This window comes from Pipistrellus kuhlii, unplaced genomic scaffold (genome assembly GCF_014108245.1).
Source record: "Pipistrellus kuhlii isolate mPipKuh1 unplaced genomic scaffold, mPipKuh1.p scaffold_m20_p_3, whole genome shotgun sequence".
Lineage (NCBI taxonomy): Eukaryota > Metazoa > Chordata > Mammalia > Chiroptera > Vespertilionidae > Pipistrellus > Pipistrellus kuhlii.
In genome coordinates this window covers 41,046,474-41,067,990 of record NW_023425529.1, presented here as the reverse complement: position 1 = coordinate 41,067,990, position 21,517 = coordinate 41,046,474, and the positions used below count along the sequence as shown (strand labels likewise).

The following is a 21,517-nucleotide window of genomic DNA, read 5'->3' as shown; positions in this document are numbered from 1 at the left end:
ACTCAGATCTTCTAAATGCCTGCTCAGAGCTTTCAAACACATCTCACTCATTCCCATCGTTCCATCCAGGAGAATCCAGTTGGACAAACCGCAGTTTTGTATCCACTGCTACGTGCCCTGTGCGAGGTGCCGCGAGAGAGATTGGACAGCTTCCCGGCGGGCCGTGGGGTGGATGGCGCCTGCAGGACCTCCGGGCAGGCCCTGGGATGCTCAGTCTGCAGCCATTAACCCGGGGTTCAGTGAGGTGAGCGACGTGCCTGTCCAGGGACACCGGGAACCACAGGGAACCAGGGGCTCTGAGACTCCCTGGCAGGCTTCTGCTAAGAGGGTGTAGAGTAAGGCGACCAGACGTCCCGCTTATGGCGGGACAGTCCCGATATATATATATATATTTTTTTTTAAATCGGGACTGTCCCGCCATAAGCGGGACGTCTGATCACCTTAGTGTAGAGGGCCAGAAGCCGGAGCAGCAGTGGGGACAAGGCCAGAATCCTTGCCCAGTTCTCCTGGTGTCCCCGACTGCCACAGTCCGGTCCTGGGGTGGGCACAGGGTTCCTAGTCCAGCAGCGCCGCGCTGACAGATGCCCATGGTCTCCTCAAAGCTCCTTTCTGAGGGAGCCTCGGGTTCACAAATCACAAGCAACTCCTTCAGCCGTCCCAGCCCAGCAAAGACAAGCAGCCCTGTCCTCGCTTCCCCGCAGCACAGCCGCCTGGGGCAGCCTCCCCCTCAGAGCTCAGGACGGGGGCGTCCAGATTCCAGCCGCTCTCACTAACTGCCCTGCGAGAGCCTGTTTCAGCCGCCTCAGCCCCGGGCCCCATTCAGCCTTTTCATGAATAACTGGAAGGAAGGAAGGAAGGAAGGAAGGAATGTGTCCCTGGTTCAGAAATTCCAAGTGTCAGGAGGCAGTTCCCGTGAGTTCTTGAAGAGCCAGAGGAGCCCCGAACAGCACACTCTGGTATCTACAGTTCCTTCTCCTCAACACGGAGCCCAGCAGACGGAGGGCGTCCCTGAGAGCTTACAGAGCGCAGCACTTTGCCTAGTGCCCGGTGCCTAGTGAGTGCTACGAAGTCAGGTACCGCCGAAACCGGTTTGGCCCAGTGGATAGAGCGTCGGCCTGCGGACTGAAGGGTTCCCGGGTTCGATTCCGCTCAAGGGCATGTACCTTGGTTGCAGGCACATCCCCAGTAGGGGGTGTGCAAGAGGCAGTTGGTTGATGTTCCTCTCTCATCGATGTTTCTAGCTCTCTATCTCTCTCCTTTCCTCTCTGTAAAAAATCAATAAAATATATTTTTTAAAAAGTCAGCTATTTCCCGCCAGTGTGGCTCAGTGGTTGAGTGTCGACCTATATGAACTAGGTCAAGGGATTCGATTCTTAGTCGGGGCACATGCCTGTGTTGCAGGCTTGATCCCTAGTGTGGGGCATGCAGGAGGCAGCCGATCAATGATCCTCTCTCAACGTTGATTGATATTTTTTTCTCTCCTTTCCTCTTTAAATCATATATATATATATATATATATATATATATATATATACACACACATATATATATATATTTTTTAAGAAGTCAGCTATTGTTGGCGCTCCCCCCCACCCGGGAGGGGGGGGGGAGAGACACACACTGAATATTCATTCTCCTCAGTTTGTTGACTCCCACGTGTGCAGAGCACAGGCCGGGCTCTGAGGCTCCCTCTTCCCAGGCCCGGCCTCTGTCCTCCAGGAATCCACGCCACGGAGGCCCATCAGACCTCTGGGATTCCCAGGATGGAGGGCGAGGAGCTGGTGGCCCTTCCGGATCCGGGACCTTCCCTTCCCAGCCAGAGCACAGGCACCCCCTCCGGCTTACCCGCTCACTCCCCCCACCCTCCAGGGTCACAGCTTATTATTTCCATCTCCGGGGCTGACCTCAGTCTGGTGTAATGGCCTTTGCTCCCGCGGCCCCTCTCATCTGACACCTGGAATGCGGTGCTGAGCTGCCTCGCGCCTTTCTGTCTGCTAATGAGGTTTCCTAACAAAGCCACGCCACTGGCGTCTGCACACAGAGGGGCTGCTGGCTGCCGCCCGGCCTCCCGGCTCTGTGGGAGGAAGGGGATGTGGCGGGGGAGGGTCCGGGGACACAGCATTTCTTTCAGAAGAAGCTGAGGGCTGAGGAGGGAGGGGAAGGAGAGGGCTACTGCTAGCTCTGGGCCTCCTCTGGGTGGCCCTGGCTGCGGAGGGCGTGGACCAGGGGCAGGGTCTGGATCTCATGTTGGGGGGGGCACCTAGCACAGTGCCTGGCACAAGGAGCTCCTGGGTAGGGGGGCGCCGTGGCCTCTCTCCAGTCGTCCACGCAGCGGGCTGTGGAGAAGGTGGCCCAGTGCGTGTGGGGCACCATCTTGTCTCCACTCACTTGCTCTGGGGAAGCTTCCTGTGCCGCTGCCTCCACCAGCCTCGCCTGAGCCTGTGCCTGGAGACACTGGAGCTGTTAGGCCAGATGTGCAGGCAGAAGAGGCGGCTCCAGAAGGAGTCCAGGGGACAAACATAACTGGCCCAGAGGAGAGGAGGCCGCGAGGCGGCTGGGAATGGGTGCCCTGCAGGCTGCACAGGGCTCAGAGGCCCAGCACGGGGACCCTGCCCTCGGGCTCCGTGGAGTCTCTGATCGAGAGAAGCCTGCAGCCCAGCCTGTGTGGCTCGGTGGTTGAGTGTCGGCCTATGAACCAGGAGGTCACAGTTCCATTCCTGGTCAGGGCACATTCCGGTTTTGGGCTTGATCCCCAAAGGAGGCAGCCAATTGGTGATTCTCTCTCATTGTTGATGTTTCTATCTCTCTCTCTCCCTCTCCCTTTCTCTCTGAGATCAATAAAAAATATATGCTTTTAAAAAGCATGTAGAAAATACATCACACATGGGGGGGGGCAATGGTAAGATATGTACACATATAATACCTTAATAAAAAGAAAAAGACAATACATCACACACATCACAGGACAGCCACAACCAGTGACATGTGTCTGTCAAACACTTACTCCTTGGAAAATGACTGCCAAAGCTGCCCTTGGCAAGAACGAAATTCCTCGTTCAAGGAAGCTGCAGCCACCGCAGTGTACTTGTCACTCTGTCTGGTAATATGCCAAGAGCATTATCTCACTAGTTCTCTACACAAACCTGAGAGGAGCTCATTGTGGCTGCCATTACCCTCTCATTACACGTGAGGCAATTGCCTAACAGAGAGGGTAAGCATTGGGTTCAAGGACACTCAGCTGGCAAGCATTGGTGCTAGAATCAGGACACAAACCCTGACGTGAGCCGTGTGCTGTGCTCGCCGTCCCTCCTGCAGGAAGGAGGGGTCTGGGGCCGGGGCGGAGGTTGAGGTGGAGCAGGACAGGGTGGAGGTGGGTGGGCAGTTTCCATCAGCAGAGCAGCGTGAGCAGAGGGGAGACCGGATGCTCAGACAGTGAGCACTGTGGGCCTGAGGCAGAGGCAGGGAAGATGGACTGACAAGGGCCTCGAGTGCCAGGCTGGGGAGCCGGCCTCTCACCTGGAGGCCGTGGGAGTTACAGAGGACTTTGGGGCAGTCGGAGTGAGAGGTGATGAGAGTGGTGTTTGAGGACAGCAGGTCGGGCCTGGTGCAGAGAGTGGGGGACAGGCAGGACCCCTATCGATCAAGAGAGCTGGACACGGAACAGCCCTTCTTTCTGACCAGCCCGGGGCAGGGCCAGCCTAATTAGATCAAAATGGTGTCCGTTCGACTTCCGTGTCCAGGAAGCGCTGGGTGAGGGTGGAGACCAAGGCTGCAGGGTTCCCAGAGACCTTTGTCAGGTCTGAGGGCCAGCTGGGCAAATACGCATTTAATACTTTCCTTCTGACAACCTTCTCATCTCTTTTGCATTACTCAAGTTTATTTGAATTTAAGACTATATCATGGAATTGAGAGTATGCCTTTCCCTCCAGTGCTCGTTAAAAGAGATCCATTACGAAAATAAATACATAACTATTAAAATGAAAAATGTGTATGCCATGTTCCACCGAAAATCACCCCAGTGACATCAGCACTGAGGAAATATCGGCTCCCCCAGTCGAAGTGACCTCACCCGAGATTTCACATTTGGAAAAGGCAAGTCAGAAATCTCTCAGAGCCAGGGGAGCGGACGCCAGGCATGGGGGTGGGGGCTGGGGGTGGTGGAGGGGGTGGAGTATGGGGAGGGGGTGCAGGGGGAGGGGAAGCTTCCATAAACCAGGGCCAGAGCGGGTAGCTGTGGGTGTGGAGCGGAGGGGCTGGGGCCCCTGGAGGTGCTGCCTGGGGAAGTGAATGAGGCCTTGTTGAGAGCTGGCAGCCAGGCAGTGTGTGGGTTCCGTGCTGCAAATGTAAAGTCCCCAGCAGCGCATGGGAGGCTTCTTAATAAACATCTGAGCCTCCGCACTGGGGGAGGTGTTGTCCCCGGTGACAGGCGGGGGCTGGGCCCGGTGAGGGGCTGCTGTCTCTCCTCTCCCAGCCTGGACTTGCCCCTTGCCCTTCCTTGTGGTCATCATGAGGGTGACTGGCCGGTGCTGGACACTAGCTGTTAGCTGGGACTGTATGGAGTTCTTCCTTCATTGTCTCATGGAATCCTCACAATCACCGGAAAGGCAGGTGCTAACACTGTGCCACAGTCACAGGTCAGGACGCCTGTCGGCGTGTCAGGCTGCACCTATGTTCCATGGCTGCGCCGGGCTCAGGCCCAGATCTCTGTGGCCCCAGAGCCACCCACACTCTGATAACGTCTGCCGCATCCGTCTTCCTCACTCTGCACCGCCGTCCCTCCCCTCCCCCACGTCTCCTCTCAGAGCCAGCCTTAGCTGGGCCTCTCCTGAGCATCACCAGGGAGATACCTGCTCCCCAGGCCCGTCAGAACTGGCACCGCCCAGGAACCCGGCCGCCGCCTGCAGCTCGGCTGGCCTTCCCGCGAGGGGACAGAGGAGGGCTGAGGAGCCTTTCTAGGCTTCCAAAGCCTCTGGATTATTGGCTCTGGCTTCAGATAAACAGGATAAATAAACTCCGGCCGAAAAGGAAACGGTTCCTGGGGTCTTTCTCTGAATCTTGTACATCAAAGCCAAGTTCCAGCTGGAAGCATGAACTTCTCCTGAGCACTGTCCTGTGGTGCCTGCTTTGTTTAGCTGGCAGTATGAATCAGTAATACTTTTTCAAAACTTGTAGATGCTCCATGGCCTTCATGGGTCCATCCAAAGACAGGATGCTATAGGAGAGGGAAACATCTCTAAAGGAAAGGTTCTCAGATGTCAAGAGACAGACATGGTGGCTTGGGAGCATTCCACCTATGGCCCTAGTAAACCCACAATGCATTGCTCTAAAGGCACCTATCAGCGCATGGCATTAGCCCCACTAGAGCTGGACAAGCTGACCTCACTGCTCTGTTCTTGGGCCTGGATTTCTAAAAACTCCCAACGCGGGAGCAGCCAGCTGGTAGTTACATCCCATGAACAGAACCACTCTGATCCTCTGTACAGAGAAAGTAGTGAAGATTATTCAGAACCCTGGGTGGACTGATGCACACTCAACCACTCTTACTCTGTGTGGCATGCAGACGACAAACCTCGGAGGGACAAGGGCAGTGAGGCCAGCAAATTGCAGGCCTCTGGGCTGGAAGCACCCAAGTTTGTTCTACTCTCACACAATTGAGAAAGATGAAAGAAGCCCTGGCCAGGTAGCTCAGTTGGTTGGCGCATAGTCCCGATATGCCAAGGCTGCGGGTTCTATCCCCAGTCAGGGCACATATAAGATTCAACCCATGAATGCATGAATAAGTGGAATAACAAACCAATGTCTCTCTCTCTCTCTCTCTCTCTTCCTTTTTCTCTAAAACCAATAAATAAACAAACCAATGAACAAATAAGATAAAAGATAGATAACACGTTAGCACATTAGTTAAGAAATCTGAAAAGCTGATGCGCAGAAGCACCAGCATCCATTAGACGTGCCAGAGACCTGGTCCTCTTCCTCCCTGTGCCTCGTCTGCGAAGGCTGCTCAGAGGAGAGCGAGGCGGACCCAGAAGAAAGAGAGCGCTTGTTCGAAGCAGTTCCTTCAGGTTGAAATTCCGCTTCAGGTCTCAGCACCTACAGCCATTTTTCTTCCTGATTTATGTTTCCCGGGGGAAGTCTGGAGAAAAATTTGTGGAGCATCTTTTGAGTTTGTCTTGGGGAGAAAATATGCTCCTTTTCCGCTGGGCAAACACTGCAAACATTGGTGCTTTCACAACCCAAACACAAGCCGGTTTCAAAGCCGCCCGCCTGGCGGCCCAGGAGCTCCTCCGAGGGCAGCGGGCGCGGCCACCGGGGCCGGGAGCTTTGCTTTGGGAGCAGAGCTTGGAACCTGTGAATTTTCTTTCTTTCTTTCTTTCTTTCTTTCTTTCTTTCTTTCTTTCTTTCTTTCTTTCTTTCTTTCTTTCTTTTAAAAAAATATATTTTATTGATTTTTTTTACAGAGAGGAAGAGAGAGGGATAGAGAGTTAGAAACATCAATGAGAGAGAATCATCCATCAGCTGCCTCTTGCACACCCTCTACTGGGGATGTGCCCACAACCAAGGTACATGCCCTTGACCAGAATTGAACCCAGGACCTTTCAGTCCGCAGGCCGACACTCTATGCACTGAGCCAAACCGGTTTCAGCTGAACCTGTGAATTTTCTACTGTGAGCACATCCAGGCGGTGCAGCCCCAGCCCCTTCTGCACAAGCTCAGCCACCGGCTCCCGCTGCCGGGGGTGCGGGCCGGGAGCCAAGAGTCTCAGATGACCATCTCCCTTACCCATGAAGCCCTGCTGGGGTGTAGGAGGCTCGGCAGACAGGATGCAGAGGAGCAAAGATGGCCTCAGGGACTGGTCCCTCTCTCTGGGGGATGCTGAGATAGAGGGTCCTGTTTCTGCACCCACAATAATGTCCCGGCATCCAAACACCAATCAGGGAAAAGCCCTGGGCAGAACTTGGTCCTATAGAGCTAGCACTGAGATGACAACGCACCATGGCCTGTCTGTATTCTTATTGTGTTCTGTAGCAAGGATTTCCTCCTTCCTTCCTCCCTCCCTTCCTCCCTGCCTTCCTTCCTCCTTCCCTCCCTTCCTCCCTCCCTCCCTCCCTCCCTCCCTCCCTCCCTCCCTCCCTCCTTCCCTTCCTTTCTCCCTTCCTTCCTCCCTCCCTCCCCCCTCCCTCCCTCCTTCCCTTCCTAGCTTGAATAATTATCAGCCTTGTTTCATCTATAACTATACCTACCTCCACCCATTCCCTGCCCTCTGACTGGAATGTTTTGAAGCAAATTATAGCCATCAAATTATTTTATCTACATATTTTTTTTAAATGAATTTTAATTTCTTAGTATTGGACTCTGATGAACACCAAGGGCCCGCCTCTCCACCCTTTGGAAAAACGCTCACCCCAAGCCTGTGTGCAAAAGCGCATTCACTGACTTTCTATCCAGACCCTCTGGAACCTAGGATGGTCTGACTCCACAGGAGAGCATTCCTTTTGGGAGCTGGGAGCTATTAGCTGTTTCAGCTAAGACTTATTTTCTCATTTTATCTGCAGTGGCTGCGCACTGAGTCCTTAGGGGCCGTGCTTGTGCATTGCAGGGGAAAGCGGGAGAAGCTGAAGTCAGGGCAGCTGCCTTCCAGGCGCTTCCAGTCAGTGGGAGGCGCGTGGGAAAGAGCTGGCGGGGAGGGAGCAGGCGCTCAGGGGGCACGGATAATGCTTCTGCAAAACCTCCTGCAGGCTTCTTTGTCGGCTGGCTTTACTTAGGTCTCTTAATGTGTTTGTTCAGGGTCTGCTATAGTGTCTTTAAGATAATGACCAGCTCCATTTACACTCTATTACCAAGTACTGGGCTGGGACAGCAGGGAGCCCGTGAAGGAAGCAACTGGGTGATCCAAGCGGCTGCTCGAAGGCCTTGGGGCTCCTGACCTTGGAGGGAAGGCCCTCTTCCCCTCCCCCCTGCAGAGCGGTCAGCAGAGTGCACAGAGGAGAGGGGTTCCCTCCAGGCTGGACAAACAAACGGATTTTTTTAATGAGGAAACAAACTTCTTTGTTTTCTTTTTGTTTTTCTTTTGAGAGGAGTTAGGGGGGCAAAGACATTTTAGACGAAGGATTCTTTGGAGAGAGATGAGACGTTTTCTGATGTTAGAATCGAATCCCTTTACTATTCCTCCTCTCCTGCTGGGTCCCACCCCAGTGTCTGCAGTCAAGTCCGAGCTGCACTCAGAAGAGAGAGTGAGGGGCCAGGGCAGGGGTGTGCAGGCCAGGGGGCCGGGGAAGAGCTGAGAAAGGCACAAACACACTGGAATTTACAACATGGTAAAGACGGCAGGTCAGCCAGCGAGGGCAGATGGGCTTCTCAGTAAAAGTCCTGGGAGAACGGGGAGGCACTTGAGGAAATAAATTCCTACCTACACCTTAAAATGAAACAAATTGCATGTGGATCAAACGTTTAAATGTAAAAATTAAACCCTAAAGAAACCCAAAGAAACCATGAGACTATTTTAAGGTCTATGAATGACTCCAGAAACTAGAAAATAAAACAATGACACATTTAACCACAAAAAATAAGAAGATTTTGTATGGCAAACTCACAAAACCCCCATGAGCAAAGTCAAAGACAAAAATGCCACATAACAAAGCTCTTGTAGCTCTTCTCATAAACAAGGCCTAGCGTTCTGTACGGAGAGCACATCCAAGTCAAATACAGTGTAAAATCCCAAAGCACAACAGAAAAGTGGATACTGAATGTGAACAAAGGGTCCCTAGAAAACAAAACAACACTCGGTCTTAGTAAGAGAAATGCCCGTCAAAGCCACAGTGAGAGGCCGTGTCTCACTGCAGATTGATAAGGACCAGAAGGCTGTAAACCACACGGCAGGGCGTGGCGAAGGCTACCCTGAATATGCATGCTCATAAGTAGCTGGCATTGCTGGCAGGAATGGCAGATGCCACGTGGAAGGGGATTTAGCAATAGCTGTTGAAATGTTTAATGCACATCAAGTCTGTTCCCAGGAAATTATTCTACAGATAAATATGCACATGTGCAAAGGACATCTCTACAAAAAATTCCCCCCCCCCACCCCGCAAAACACTGGAAATAACCCAAATGAACAACAAAGGGGACTAAAAGAAATGATGCCCTGTCATGATTTTGTGCAATGGATTACTAACGGGGATGTTTTTATGTATTGATGTGGAAGCATCTCCAAGATACACAGGGTGAAGTCCCTTGTAGACCGGTGTGTGTACCATGGTGCCGTCTGTGCTCTGAGCAGAGGGAGTGTGGGGGAAGAAGCAGACTCTTTGGAAGAACATCAGCCTGGGTTTACGAGGAGGGGAAGGGGCTCCGTGGTCGCCAAAGCAGGGCAGACGAGAGGAGGCTGGCTGGGCTGGGGAAGGGGTCCACGTTTGGGATGCGCCTGTATTTGTTGGTATCTCACCGTGGTGTCACTGTTTTGATACTGTCACCAACAATAATCCTTTACTTAGGGAATGATTTTGCTGTTTTTTGGCTTTTTTAATACTGCTTTCTGGGCTGGGTTATAACCCTGTAAGGGTGTTGTTATTCCACAAGTTCTCCCTTATTGGGAGAAATGGGACTGGCACCGGAAGCTGATCGAGAACAAGAAGGTGGACACAGTTGGAGGACACAAGTTCTCCTTTCGCCTCTTGTCCAAGCCAGTGTCACCTTGGGCAGGTCTCTAGCCTTCCTGCCAGGGCATAGGGTTTAGGTGAGCAGGCACTCGCCTTGGGTACAAAGTTTAAGGTGCACTGAAAAATCTCAGTAATCAGAATAAACAGTATTTCAAAATGAAAATTGATGCAAAAAAACAAACAAACAAAAAAACCAAAAAAAAAAAAACAAAAAAAAAAACACCCCACAAAAACGCATGAACAAAATCTCAAAGTTCTTTTTTTTAAAAAAAACACCACTTCCCAAGTTAATGCCTCTGTTTCCCCCGAGAAGGGAAGATCTTTTTTTTTTTTTTTTCTTTCTTTTTTAAGGTATATTTTATTGATTTCAGGGAGGAAGGGAAAGGGAGCAAGAGAAACATCAATGATGAGCCGAAGCCGGTTTGGCTCAGTGGTAGAGCGTCAGTCTGCGGACTGAAAGGTCCCAGGTTCGATTCTGGTCAAGGGCATGTACATTGATTGAGGGCACATCCTCAGTAGGGGGTGTGCAAGAGGCAGCTGGTCGATGTTTCTCTCTCATTGACGTTTCTAGCTCTCTATCTCTCTCCCTTCCTCCTCTCTGTGAAATATCAATAAAATATATTAAAAAAAAAAAAAAAAGAAACATCAATGATGAGAGAGAATCATTGATTGGCTGCCTCCTCAAGCCCACAACCCGGGCATGTGCCCTTGACTGGACTTGGACCTGGGACCATTCAGTCTATAGGCTCACACTCTATCCACTGAATCAAATCAGTCATGGCTTTTTTAAAATTTATTTATTTATTTTTAAGTGTTGTTGATGCTTCCTTTCTGGTTCACAGCTCTGCCCTTTCGGCCCCATTTCCCTGTCTCTAAGTCAAGAGGTTGGGCCATTGGACCTTCAAGTTGCCTGTTGAATCCTGATGCTTTATGGCGTGCTCATAGGTGCCATTGAAGAATCAGGCAGCATTTTGCAAAGGGCTTACTATGCAGCACAGACAATGTGCAGGTGGGTGACGGAGTCTTCCCTGAGACGGCGGACCAGCAGGAGAGTTGAGACAGCGGAGTAACATTGGCCCACGTAGGCTTCCATTGGGCACGACCTTCCCTACATGGCCATGGAGGAGACAATCTTCCCTCTGCCTCTTTCCTGATTCTTCCCTGGAAATGAGCTCATGCCCAGTTGGAGCACAGAGAGCTCATTCAGGTGTGGCTTGTGGCCCAGGGGCCGCTGGCTAACAAAGCTTTCTAAGGATATCTGGACATCGGCAGGACGCCGGGAGCTGGCATGTGGAGGTGGATGTGGAGGGAGAGCCGCAGAGGCACCTGCTCGGATTGTCCTGGACACGCCCCGGGCTGACCCCCCACGCCAGGAAAGCATCACAGCTCGCTCTCTTACAATCTTCCAGAGGGCACTCTTGTCTCAGCCAAGCCTTCTAAGTTGGCATGGCGATCACAGGAACTATGACTCCTATAGACATGTCAAGACAAGTGAGCTAATAATCGTATGTTGGGGGATCCCATTTCCAAGGGGAACCACTTGCATCTCCACCCCTAAGTCAAGGGCGACATTCCTCAGTGAACGTGGTGGGCTGCACTCCTGCCCTGGGACAGCCTTGCTGTCCCTGAGACCTCATTTCCTCAGAGGCAGATTTCAACATGCTTGTCCCGGACCTTCACCCACGGGGAGATGAGGCTCATCTCTGCAGATGCCATTTGTCACTAGAAAGTGGCTGGAGCCTCTCCGGTCCCGTTGGGATCAACAGGATGAGAGAGTCCGGCTCTTCAGGAAAACCTACCTTTTCTCTTTGGCCTCCGCAGCCCCCAGACACTGGCTGAGTAGCAGCCGAAGACAAGTGGCGTTGGAAAAACCCGCCACCTCCACCCTGGACAGGAAGAATAGCTCCCTTCATGGGGCTGCTCCGGGATGGCAGGGTGATCCAGGTCGCAAAGCGAGGAATGAATCAGCCCTTCCCCCGCCAGTCACCCGCCGGCCCAATGTGCTTTGATGGTGTGGCATTTGGATGTGTTTTGTCAAAAGCTAATGAACATCTCACTTGGTCCCTGGAAACAAACACGGGCCCAGCCAGTTCTCACACTTGCTGAGGATGAATAACTCCCTTTGGCTTCCCAGCCAGGCCCAGTGAATGCAGAGTTGCTGGCCCTCAGGTGGACTCGGCCACCGGCCATCCATCGGAGTGTGGCCCCAGCTGGCTGCATGGCCTGAGGGTGGCTGTTCTCAGCCTTGGGTGCCTCACGGAGTCACCCAGGGGCTTAGGTAGCATTGATGCCTGGATTCCATGCCTACCCCCCCCCACCCCCACCCCCAGGTAATTCCTGTTTAATTTGTCTGGGGTGCAGTCACAGCATCGGGAGTTTCAAAAGCTCCCTGAAATGCAAGTGATTCTAACATGCAGTCAAGACGGAAAGCCCTGCCCTAGACTAGCGCCTCTCAACCTTAACGTGCAAACAGATGACCTCAGGGTCTTGTTAGAATGAAGGTTCTGATTCAGGAGGGCTGGGCTGTCTGTATTTCTAACAGTCTCCCAGGTGATGTGAGGCTGCTGGACAGGCAGGAATGTGTTGTATGGTGCAGTATGGTAGCTACTAGCCACATCTGGCTTTTTAATGAAAAGTAAAACCAATTAAAATGAAATAAACTTAAAATTTAGTTTCTCAGTTGCATTCTTCCTATTTCAAGTACTCAATCACCATATGTGGCTAGGGGCTACCTTAAGGGACAGCAGATGCAGAATACTTCCATCATCTGAGAGTTCTACTAGGCAGGTGTCTTAGAGAAGCCCTGTCCCTGAAACCCTATTGAGTGGCCATCTCTTTATTTATTTATTTATTTTAATATACTTTATTGATTTTTTTTATAGAGAGGAAGAGAGAGGGATAGAGAGTTAGAAACATCGATGAGAGAGAACCATTGATCAGCTGCCTCTTGCACACCCCCTACCGGGGATGTGCCCGAAAACAAGGTACATGCCCTTGACCGGAATCGAACCCGAGACCCCTCAGTCCGTAGGCCGACGCTCTATCCACTGAGCCAAACCGGTTTCGGCGAGTGGCCATCTCTTTAAATCCTCACCCAAGGATACATTTTTTATTTTTTATTTTATTTATTTATTTATTTTTTTAATATATTTTATTGACTTTTTACAGAGAGGAAGAGAGAGAGATAGAGAGCTAGAAACGTCGATGAGAGAGAAACATCAACCGGGGATGTGCCCACAACCAATGTACATGCCCTTGACCGGAATCGAACCTGGGACCTTTCAGTTCGCAGACCGACACTCTACCGCTGAGCCAAACTGGTTTCGGCCCAAGGATACATTTAAAAAATATATATATTTTATTGATTTTGTACAGAGAGGAAGGGAGAGAGACAGAGGGTTAGAAACATCGATAAGAGAGAGTCATCGATCAGCTGCCTCTTGCACTCCCCCTACCAGGGATATGCCCGCAACCAAGGTACATGCCCTTGACCGGAATCGAACCCGGGACCCCTCAGTCCCCAAGCCGACGCTCTATCCATTGAGCCAAACCAGTCTCGGCCCAAGGATACATTTTTATTGATTTTCAGAGAGAGGAGAGAGAGAGAGAGAGAGAGAGAGAGAGAGAGAGAGAGAGAGAGAGAGAGAGAGAGAAAGAGAGAGAAACATATACATGAGAAACACTGATCCATTGTCCTGTGTGCGCCCTGACTGGACACTGAACCCACAACCTTTTGGTGCATGGAACGACTCTCCAACCAACTGAGCCACCCAGCCAGGGCAAGGGACCATCTCTTTAAATGTGGTGGAAGCTTATTGGTGGCAGGGATTACAAAACCTTTCTTCCGTGCTCTTCACATGGGGCCTGTGCACTGGGCTGTAGTAGGTGTTCAGGTTAGAGCACTCACGCTTTTGTCCACAGACTCCCGCCCTGCGGACACTGGCTGACTCACTGATGTCCACTCGAGCGCCGATGAGCGTTCCCGGAGAGTTTTACCCAGGACAGCTCACTAGGAATGCCAGTTTGGCTAGAGGTTAACACCAGGTTGCTCTGGGAATTCCTCCCCTACCTCTGGCTGGCCCATGACTCAGGCGAGAACACACAGGGCTCCAGGTGATCTTCCTGTCAGAGCCTCAGAGCCTCTGTCATCGTGAGTCATGAGAGGCCAGAAGACCAGCTGAGATGCCCGGGCGCAGCTGATGGGGACGCGTTGTCTTCCAAGCCCAAAGCACAGGAGACCAATCTGGACACATTCTCCCTCCCAAGGCACTTTCTCTGGGAATTGGGGAAAGGGACGTGCCTGGAGGAGGCCTGCTTTCTCTTTGTGGACAACTGCTCTGCATTTCCGTGGGCAACTGGCCTGGACCCAGGAGACAGGTAGGGCTGGGAGCAGGATGCTGAGTCCCAGAGGCAGGGGAGGGTCCCACTGATTTAGCCACACTGGGTGGGAAAGCTAACCTTTCAGCCAGCTGATCTCTTGTTTTAGCTTCCCAGTGGTTGATTTTCAGATTAAATTGATGGGTCATTGATAGTAAATCTGAATTCTGTGAGGATGAGGGTAAATGGGTAGAGGGAAAGGAACGAGCTGGTGCGTCTCATCACAAAACCCCAGGCAGCTGCCTCACGTCCCCGGAGGAGCACTGAGGCCCACAGAGCAAAGCAGCTTGATGAAGATCATGTGGCTAGTTAGAGGCCTAGGTCGGTGTTAAATTCAGGTTTCCTGACTTCGAGACCAGTGTTTTTTTTCTTACTGCTTCATGCCCATGAGATTTGCAAGAATGTGTAAGCTCTTCAAGGAAAGGAATAGAACATTACATACATGTGCATCTATGGCACAGTACACAATACAGGTGCTCTTTAATGCTTGTTGGAAGGATGATAATGTAATTGCCCTTTTCCTGTCTTCTCACCTCTGCCCACCACAAGGTGTTGGACACACTCCTTCTGGGATAATTAACCCCCCCCCCCCCCCAACACATATACCTATCTCAGCAATAAAGCAACCTCTTTAATGAGTAACTCACTGTGAGTGAAGAAAGGTGACGCGATGAACAATTTCCAAGCTGGAAAGAAGAGACAGTGGCTCCTTTTGTGAGTCTCCAGACACACCACCCTGCACATTTGCAAGCTGTGCAGCCCAGCGTGCCAAAGTGGTGGTCAGTCCGCTCTCCATGAATGCATAAACTGACAACAGCCAACGTTTCTCGAAATTTCCTTATCTCTTCCCCACCCCAGTCTTGATTGTGTTATTCACAAGTTTTCAGGGTAAAAAATTATCCGATAGTTCGCATCACCCAGTGTCATCTCCATTGAGAATCAGTGCCAGACAAAAGTCACCACTGCTCTTTAATTTAATATCAAGGACCAATACACCAAAGTGGACAGACCCTCCCGAGGCATAAATATCGGGGAAGCTAACATTTGTTAAGTGCCCTAACTTACTTCACATGAGTAGGAGTAATCTTACCAAGACTGACATTCTAACTTGACAAGTACAATGTGAGGTATGTACAGCCCTTCTACAAGAGGAGAGGATGTGATATTTGCTCTTAGATGGCACTGGCCAAGTCAGCCATCAGGCCATTTGCTGCTGGGCCTGCAATTGTGACCCTCTGCCACGAGGTGGAGGCTCTATCTTATCTGCGGGCAATCGGAACATGCAGTTTCCTATTTAAATATATCTTTCGTGAAAACTAGATCCCTTTATTACTACAGTTAGATATAAAGATCACAGAGGATCAGGGTAAGTAATTTATAAATAAAGTTACACAATTTCAAGCAAGACTTAAAGAGACAGAAACTCTTAGATACAAGAGTTTTTTGTTTTTTTTTACTCATTTTCGAACTGTTCTCCCTTCCTGGAAATACCAGCTGACTTGAGGACAACTTCTCCCTCTCATATCTCAGAGTTAGATCCTCTTGAGAGTCTCATCAAGCCAGATGGAAAAGCCTTTCAGGTAATTTCCTCTCAAATCTTGATCTTTTCACAGTTATATCCAACGTGTCCTTTTGTGGGAGCTGATAGCTGTGGAGGCCGGTCGCTCTCCGGGTCTTTCTAGCTTTCATGATAACCTGTTCTCCTTCTGAGAGAAAGGTGTGCCCAAGCGTTGGGCCCAGGTGTCCCTAGTGCCAAGTTCCCTTTGCAGGGAACATTGGAAGTTTGTGGATGCGGGTCTGCTTTACTGGTTTTACAACTAAAACATCTCCAGCTCCGCACCTCAAATTCCAGGCTATTTACCAATCAACCTAGATCCTGTCCGTTGTAATCCAAACACCTGGAAACACAACTGGTAAGATAAAAATGCTAACAGGGCTCAACTAAATGAGAAATCGAGATGTGAGATTGCTTCTTTCAGGTGTGCTCGGGGTGGGGGGCAAGGACATGGGGCGGAGACCAAGGAAGGAAGGGCTGAGGATACTGGGCCTGGCGCTGAGCATCCTCGGCAGAGCTCCCCGCGGAGACTTCACCTCTGATCCTTCATTCACCCTCACCGGGAGCCGGGAGCACAGTTCCCTGCTCTGTGGGTGAGGTTTGAAGGAGCCCGATGACTCTCCCGAGAGGATAAAAGGATGGAGCTGGGAAGTGCAGCTCCCATGTCTAACCCGGCAAGGTGAAGGGCCACCCTCTCTCTTTATATATTAATTCAGGAAAACATGATGCACATTGTGCATTTCTAGACACATTTAGGACGAAAGCGGACAGGCCTCTCGATGGGCAGGCGTAGGAGGAAACTGGGTGCAAGCAGGATGTTTTAGTCTTGTTCCCATGAGAATGGAGTCCTTCCTAACCAGTTGACAAGGAGCGAAAACCATTGCCAAAGGGAACTTGGCACTAGGGACACCTGGGCCTTGCTGGTATCTTAGTGAATGTGCCAGAGGGAGAAACGCATCATGGGGGGTGGAGGTGGGTGGAAGAAGTTAGTAAACACTGTGGACAGACGTGACTGGGCTGCCCTCTCTGCCCGAGCCTGTGTCAGGAAGAGCTGTTCTCAGCTACAGGCCAGAACGGAGCGCCTGGACCGTGGCATGGCGCTGAGCTGCGTCACCACGTTACAGTAGATCATAGTGTAACTCATTTGCCTCGAGGTGTGGCTTTTTATGTGGACATCTCTGAGGCAGGACTCTCTTTGAGGACAGGATCCATGCCAAACAATCTTGCTTGGTGTCCCCCACACAACCTTGCAAATGCCTAGCTCAGCAAGTGGAGCTGACAGAAGGCTGGCCCAGGGAGGGGAGAGGGAGGGGACGGGAGATAGAATGAGAGGAGACAGTTAAGGAGGACTCCAAGGGTCTGAGCCCCGGAGGCTGGGAGGGCGGGAGGGGTGTCTGGGCAGTGGGTGGTGCCAGGTGAGGAGCTGGCCTGCCGTTGGGAAGGGGGTGCAGATGTGCAGAGTAGAGCGGTGCCCCAGCCCGCCCTGGACAGGGGCCTCGGGCAGTGCAGACAAGGCGCCCTCACTAGTTTCGCATGGGCAAGGGTGGCACGCACTGTCCTTCTGTTCCCTCCCAAGGTTGTTCTTGGCACCGGGGCCCACTAGAAGCTGACCACACGTTGCCTTGAGCTTTTCAGGGACTTCCTGGAGGGCAGACCCACCACACCCATTGGAGAGAATAAACTTGGATTCCAGGGGCCTGGCTCTCTGAGGGGGCACATATCCTGCTCGGCCCAGAGGCACCCCAGTCTGGCTCCTTACTTCCCACTCGGGAAGAGTTCGTGGGTCCGGAGTTCCTCGGAGGCAGGGCAGGGAGGCCCTTGGGAAAGAGGTAAGACATCAGCCACTCTGTGCCCAGCTGTGCCCTGATGCTCTCTCCAGGGAATCCAGGACGGAGGTCTGGAATGGGTCAGTCCCTTCCTAGCACCGATTCCGTTTCCTGTCAGAGAAATGGAACATGGGAAAGTGACTTCCCACAGACTTCAGAAGGAGACAGCCCTTGAGAGTTGACACCCCCGTCCCAGCAGCAGGCTTTCCAGTCATGCATTTGTCATCTGCTCTACAACCCGCTGTCCATCCCTCTCCCTCAGCTCACTTCTCCTCTCTGCCGTCCCTCCCGGTGGCGCAGACGTGATCCCAGACGCTCACAGACCATGCTGCTCTTAGCCAGGGCCCCGCGCCACTACGGTCCACCAGTATCTAGACCAGCACATATCCACCCTTCACTGGCAAGTGAGTTGTCTGGAGACTTTTGGAAAAATGCCAATCCTGATTTTGTAAATTCTGTTTTTCAAACGAGCTCCCGGGTAGGTTAATGCTGCTGGTCGACGGCCCACACTTCCTGTGGCAAGAATTTGGAGCATTTCCTAGGTGACAGCACAGTGACAGGGAGCCTGGAAAACACTTTGAATGTCCAAGACATGGCCCCTGCTCTCAAGAAGGAATGCAAATAGACTCACATAGGATTTCTCTGCACGTGTGAGTGGTAGATGAATGAACAAATGCATACATGCATGAACGAATGAGAGCAACTCCATGGCACTGGCCATATGTAAGTGTGAAGAGTTCACAGGAGGGAGAGAGACAGGAGATAGAAGCCACCCACTTACATATGTGTGTCTGGCGGGTTGTTGGCCCTCGAAGGGTGTCCCTTGGAGCCACTGGGCTGTGCCATGTGTGACGAGCGCCCGGAGCAAACGCCGCCGTCTGGCCCTTGGAGACGGCTGTGGCTGGACCACCATCGGATGGGGACCCGCGAGCTCCACATGCAACCGCTGCTGGGAGCGCTCTGACAGCTGCATCGGGGCGCTCACGCCTTCCCTTTACCCCAGAGCCATGGGAGCTGATGAGAGAGACATGTTTTTAAAGCCCCACACTTGAAGAAAACGCAAGATTTGGCATGAAGAGCTGTGTGTTAAAAAAAAAATAAGAAGAAGATCATTTCTGTGTAAAAGTACAGCCATTGCTTCCATAAGTAAGCCTTAAAAAAGCCCAGACATATTTCTCTTTCCCCCAAAGGCTTATCTGGTAGGAGACAGATAGAAGAGGGGACAAGGAGAGGTGGGAAAGGCAGGTCTGAGCTTTAAAGGCAGGTCTGCCCTCTCACTATTCCTCTGCATTTCAAAATCCAACCCACCCACCCGAACTGGTTTGGCTCAGTGGATAGAGCGTCGGCCTGCAGACTGAAGGGTCCCAGGTTCGATTCCTGTGAAGGGCACATGCTAGGGGCTCCATCTCCTGCGGGGAGCGTGCAGGAGGCAGCCGATCAATGATTCTCTGTCATCATTGATATTTCTATCTCTCTCTCCTGCTCCCTCCTCTATGAAATGTGTGTGTGTGAGTATAAAATTATTTCCTTTAAAATAAAATCCCACCCACTCTTGGAGATTCACTTCTTCCAGGAACCTTCTCCAGCTTGCTCTGTGGCTTCCAGAATGCTGCTCTTTCCGTTTTGTTTTTTGTTTGTTTTTATTTGTTTTTTAGGAGGTAGGAGAGTGCCTTCTTTGCAGTATTTTCTTTTTCTTTGCAACATTTTTCAGTCATTTTTTTTTCTTGTTTCCTCAATGGATTCAAAGATAGTCTCTTAATATTCTCTGTTTTCCCATTTCAGACAGGAGTGGGTGTTCAGTTCCAGTGTGGCGCTGGGGCAGGGCCGAGGAGACTGGCTGGGACTCTTAATGCTGTTTGCGACTGAGAAGACAGAATAGTACGTTTATGCTCCGAGAATGCAATAAATCTGGGAATCCTATCCTGGACAGTCCTGATCCTGTTACTCTGCCCCTCAAATGCCAAAGCAAAACATAAACACATCTTGAAAGGATGTCTGAGCTGAGCCCGACCAACAGAAGCGGAATGCCACTGAGGGAGCTGGACCCTCTCCCCGCCGGCCCGCCTGTGTGGAGTGTGGCTGAGGCTGGGTGAAGGCTGTGCATTCACCACCTGCCATATTTGGGGTGGGCTTGCCTCTTTGGAATGTGGATCCGTCCTCGCTTTTATCACTATTTTAAAATGAGATTTGTGTCGAGGGCAAGAAAGAGATATTTTCTTTATGGTCTACCTAAAGACATCTTTCCCAATAAGACTGTGTTTACATACGTCTAAACTTAATATCCCCATAAAAGAGAGAAAAAAAGAGAAACAGTTATTTTGTCTACACAACACAAAACCACTGGTTCAATCCATCTGCCTCACTGAGTTGGTCTGACTTGCGGTAGATATACTAACTGTGTCTCTTATTTCTAGCTGTTCTACCTACAGTGAGGCGTGTTGTACTTAAAGGTGCAAGGAATGATGGAGGCGGGACCTTGGTTCTCAGCCGCCGACGCCCATCTCCCGCCACATGGATTCCAGCCCCACAGCCCAGGAATCACAGCGTGTCCTCGTCGATCTAACTCTGCAAGGACATAGGTTCTTTGCATGGAGTGAATGAACATTTATTTTCATTATGTTTAATGGAGACCTTTAGAAACAGGAAAACATATGGATTTTCCTGTCTACTGAAGGAGACCATAATACACTTAAATTAACATTTTGTTGGACATTTAAGTTCATCATTATAAACCGCAGGGACTGTAATGATGCTATAAAACAGAATATTCCCTGGAACCATTGAGGACTATAGAGCTATTGACCCCACCCTATTGGTCCTAGGCTACCAAGTTTATATATATTGATAGCATGACAAATGTCTCCTATCCCCTCCCCCCCTTTATTCCTCTCTGCCCAGCCCCTCTCCCATGTTTTTTATTCATTGCATCAATTCTTCTTGCTTTTCTATCTCCTCTCTTATTGTCTCTTCTTGCTGTTCTCTTCTTTTTATTTTTTAATCCTCACCCAAGGATATTTTTCCATTGGTTTTTAGAGAGAGTGGAAGAGAGAGAGAGAAAGACAGAGAGAGAAATATAGATGTGAGAGAAACACATCGATTGGTCGCCTCCTGCTGGCCCTGGCTGGGCCTGGGCAGAGCCTGCACCAAGGTACAAGCCCTTGACTGGAATCGAACCTGGGACCCTTTAGTCCGCAGGCCAATGCTCTATCCACTGAGCCAAACCAGCTAGGTCCCTTCTGTCTGTTCTTATTGTGCCTTTATCCTATATTACCTTTCCTATATTACCTCTTTCTATTTCTGAATGGTAAAGTCAGATGACGCTACCTGTTAATACGCTATGTAAACTATGAGCCAATAGAGTAAAGAAGGACTCTACTATGTTCAAAATGTGTATATATATATATATATATATATATATATTATATTATATTATATATATAGGTTCAATTCCAGCCACAAATTAAAAGTTTTAAAATTGTAGTTTTTGGATTCATGAATCAGTAAAATATTAATATTGATATTTAGTTGACTTTAGAACTTAACTAATTTCCATAGTTTATTTTGGCCTTGTCAACTTAAGTTTTATTTTGTTTTCATCAATTCTCATCTCTGAGAAGAAAGCTTTCCCCCCCACAGGGAGTGGAGAGCTAAACTTGGCATTCACAGATGAACCATGATTACCGGAAAAAATCCAGAGCTCTTATATGTAGATACAGTTCACTGGCAAAGATGAATCATCAGAGTCAGGGAGTGAAATCAAGAGCAACTTAGCAATAGAATTATGTATCTCTTTTGCTGCCCACTGAATTACATCACTTTAAAATAGATTTCAACCTTTCATATATATTCGTGTTTTCACCAAAATCCTTATTTTTCAGTTGAATTCTTTTGGACACTTATAGTTGAGGTCAAATGGATGAATGCCTAACTTTATAACCGCTGGTATATTGCTTGCATCATAAATCATAGGTTGCATTTGAATGCCTTAGTCCACGGGGGTTTCGCTGAATTTGTCTGTGTGCCAGCATTGTGCTGGGCCCTGTGCTGGTCTTCAAGGAGCTCCCAGGCTCGTTGGTAAGATACGACCAATGACTACAGGGGGAAAA

General features: G+C 50.4%; 1 protein-coding gene across 1 annotated transcript in view; it reads left to right on the top strand.

Moving 5' to 3' along the window:
- SENP1 (SUMO specific peptidase 1) overlaps window positions 1-19,864 on the top strand; it is an 87,033-nt gene extending 67,169 nt beyond the window's left edge. The window contains exon 19 of the mRNA XM_045589018.1: window positions 19,826-19,864. Within this exon, the coding sequence (XP_045444974.1) occupies window positions 19,826-19,843 (18 nt within the window). The 3' untranslated portion in view covers window positions 19,844-19,864. The remainder of the gene's footprint in view (window positions 1-19,825) is intronic.
- Window positions 19,865-21,517: the final 1,653 nt, after the last annotated feature.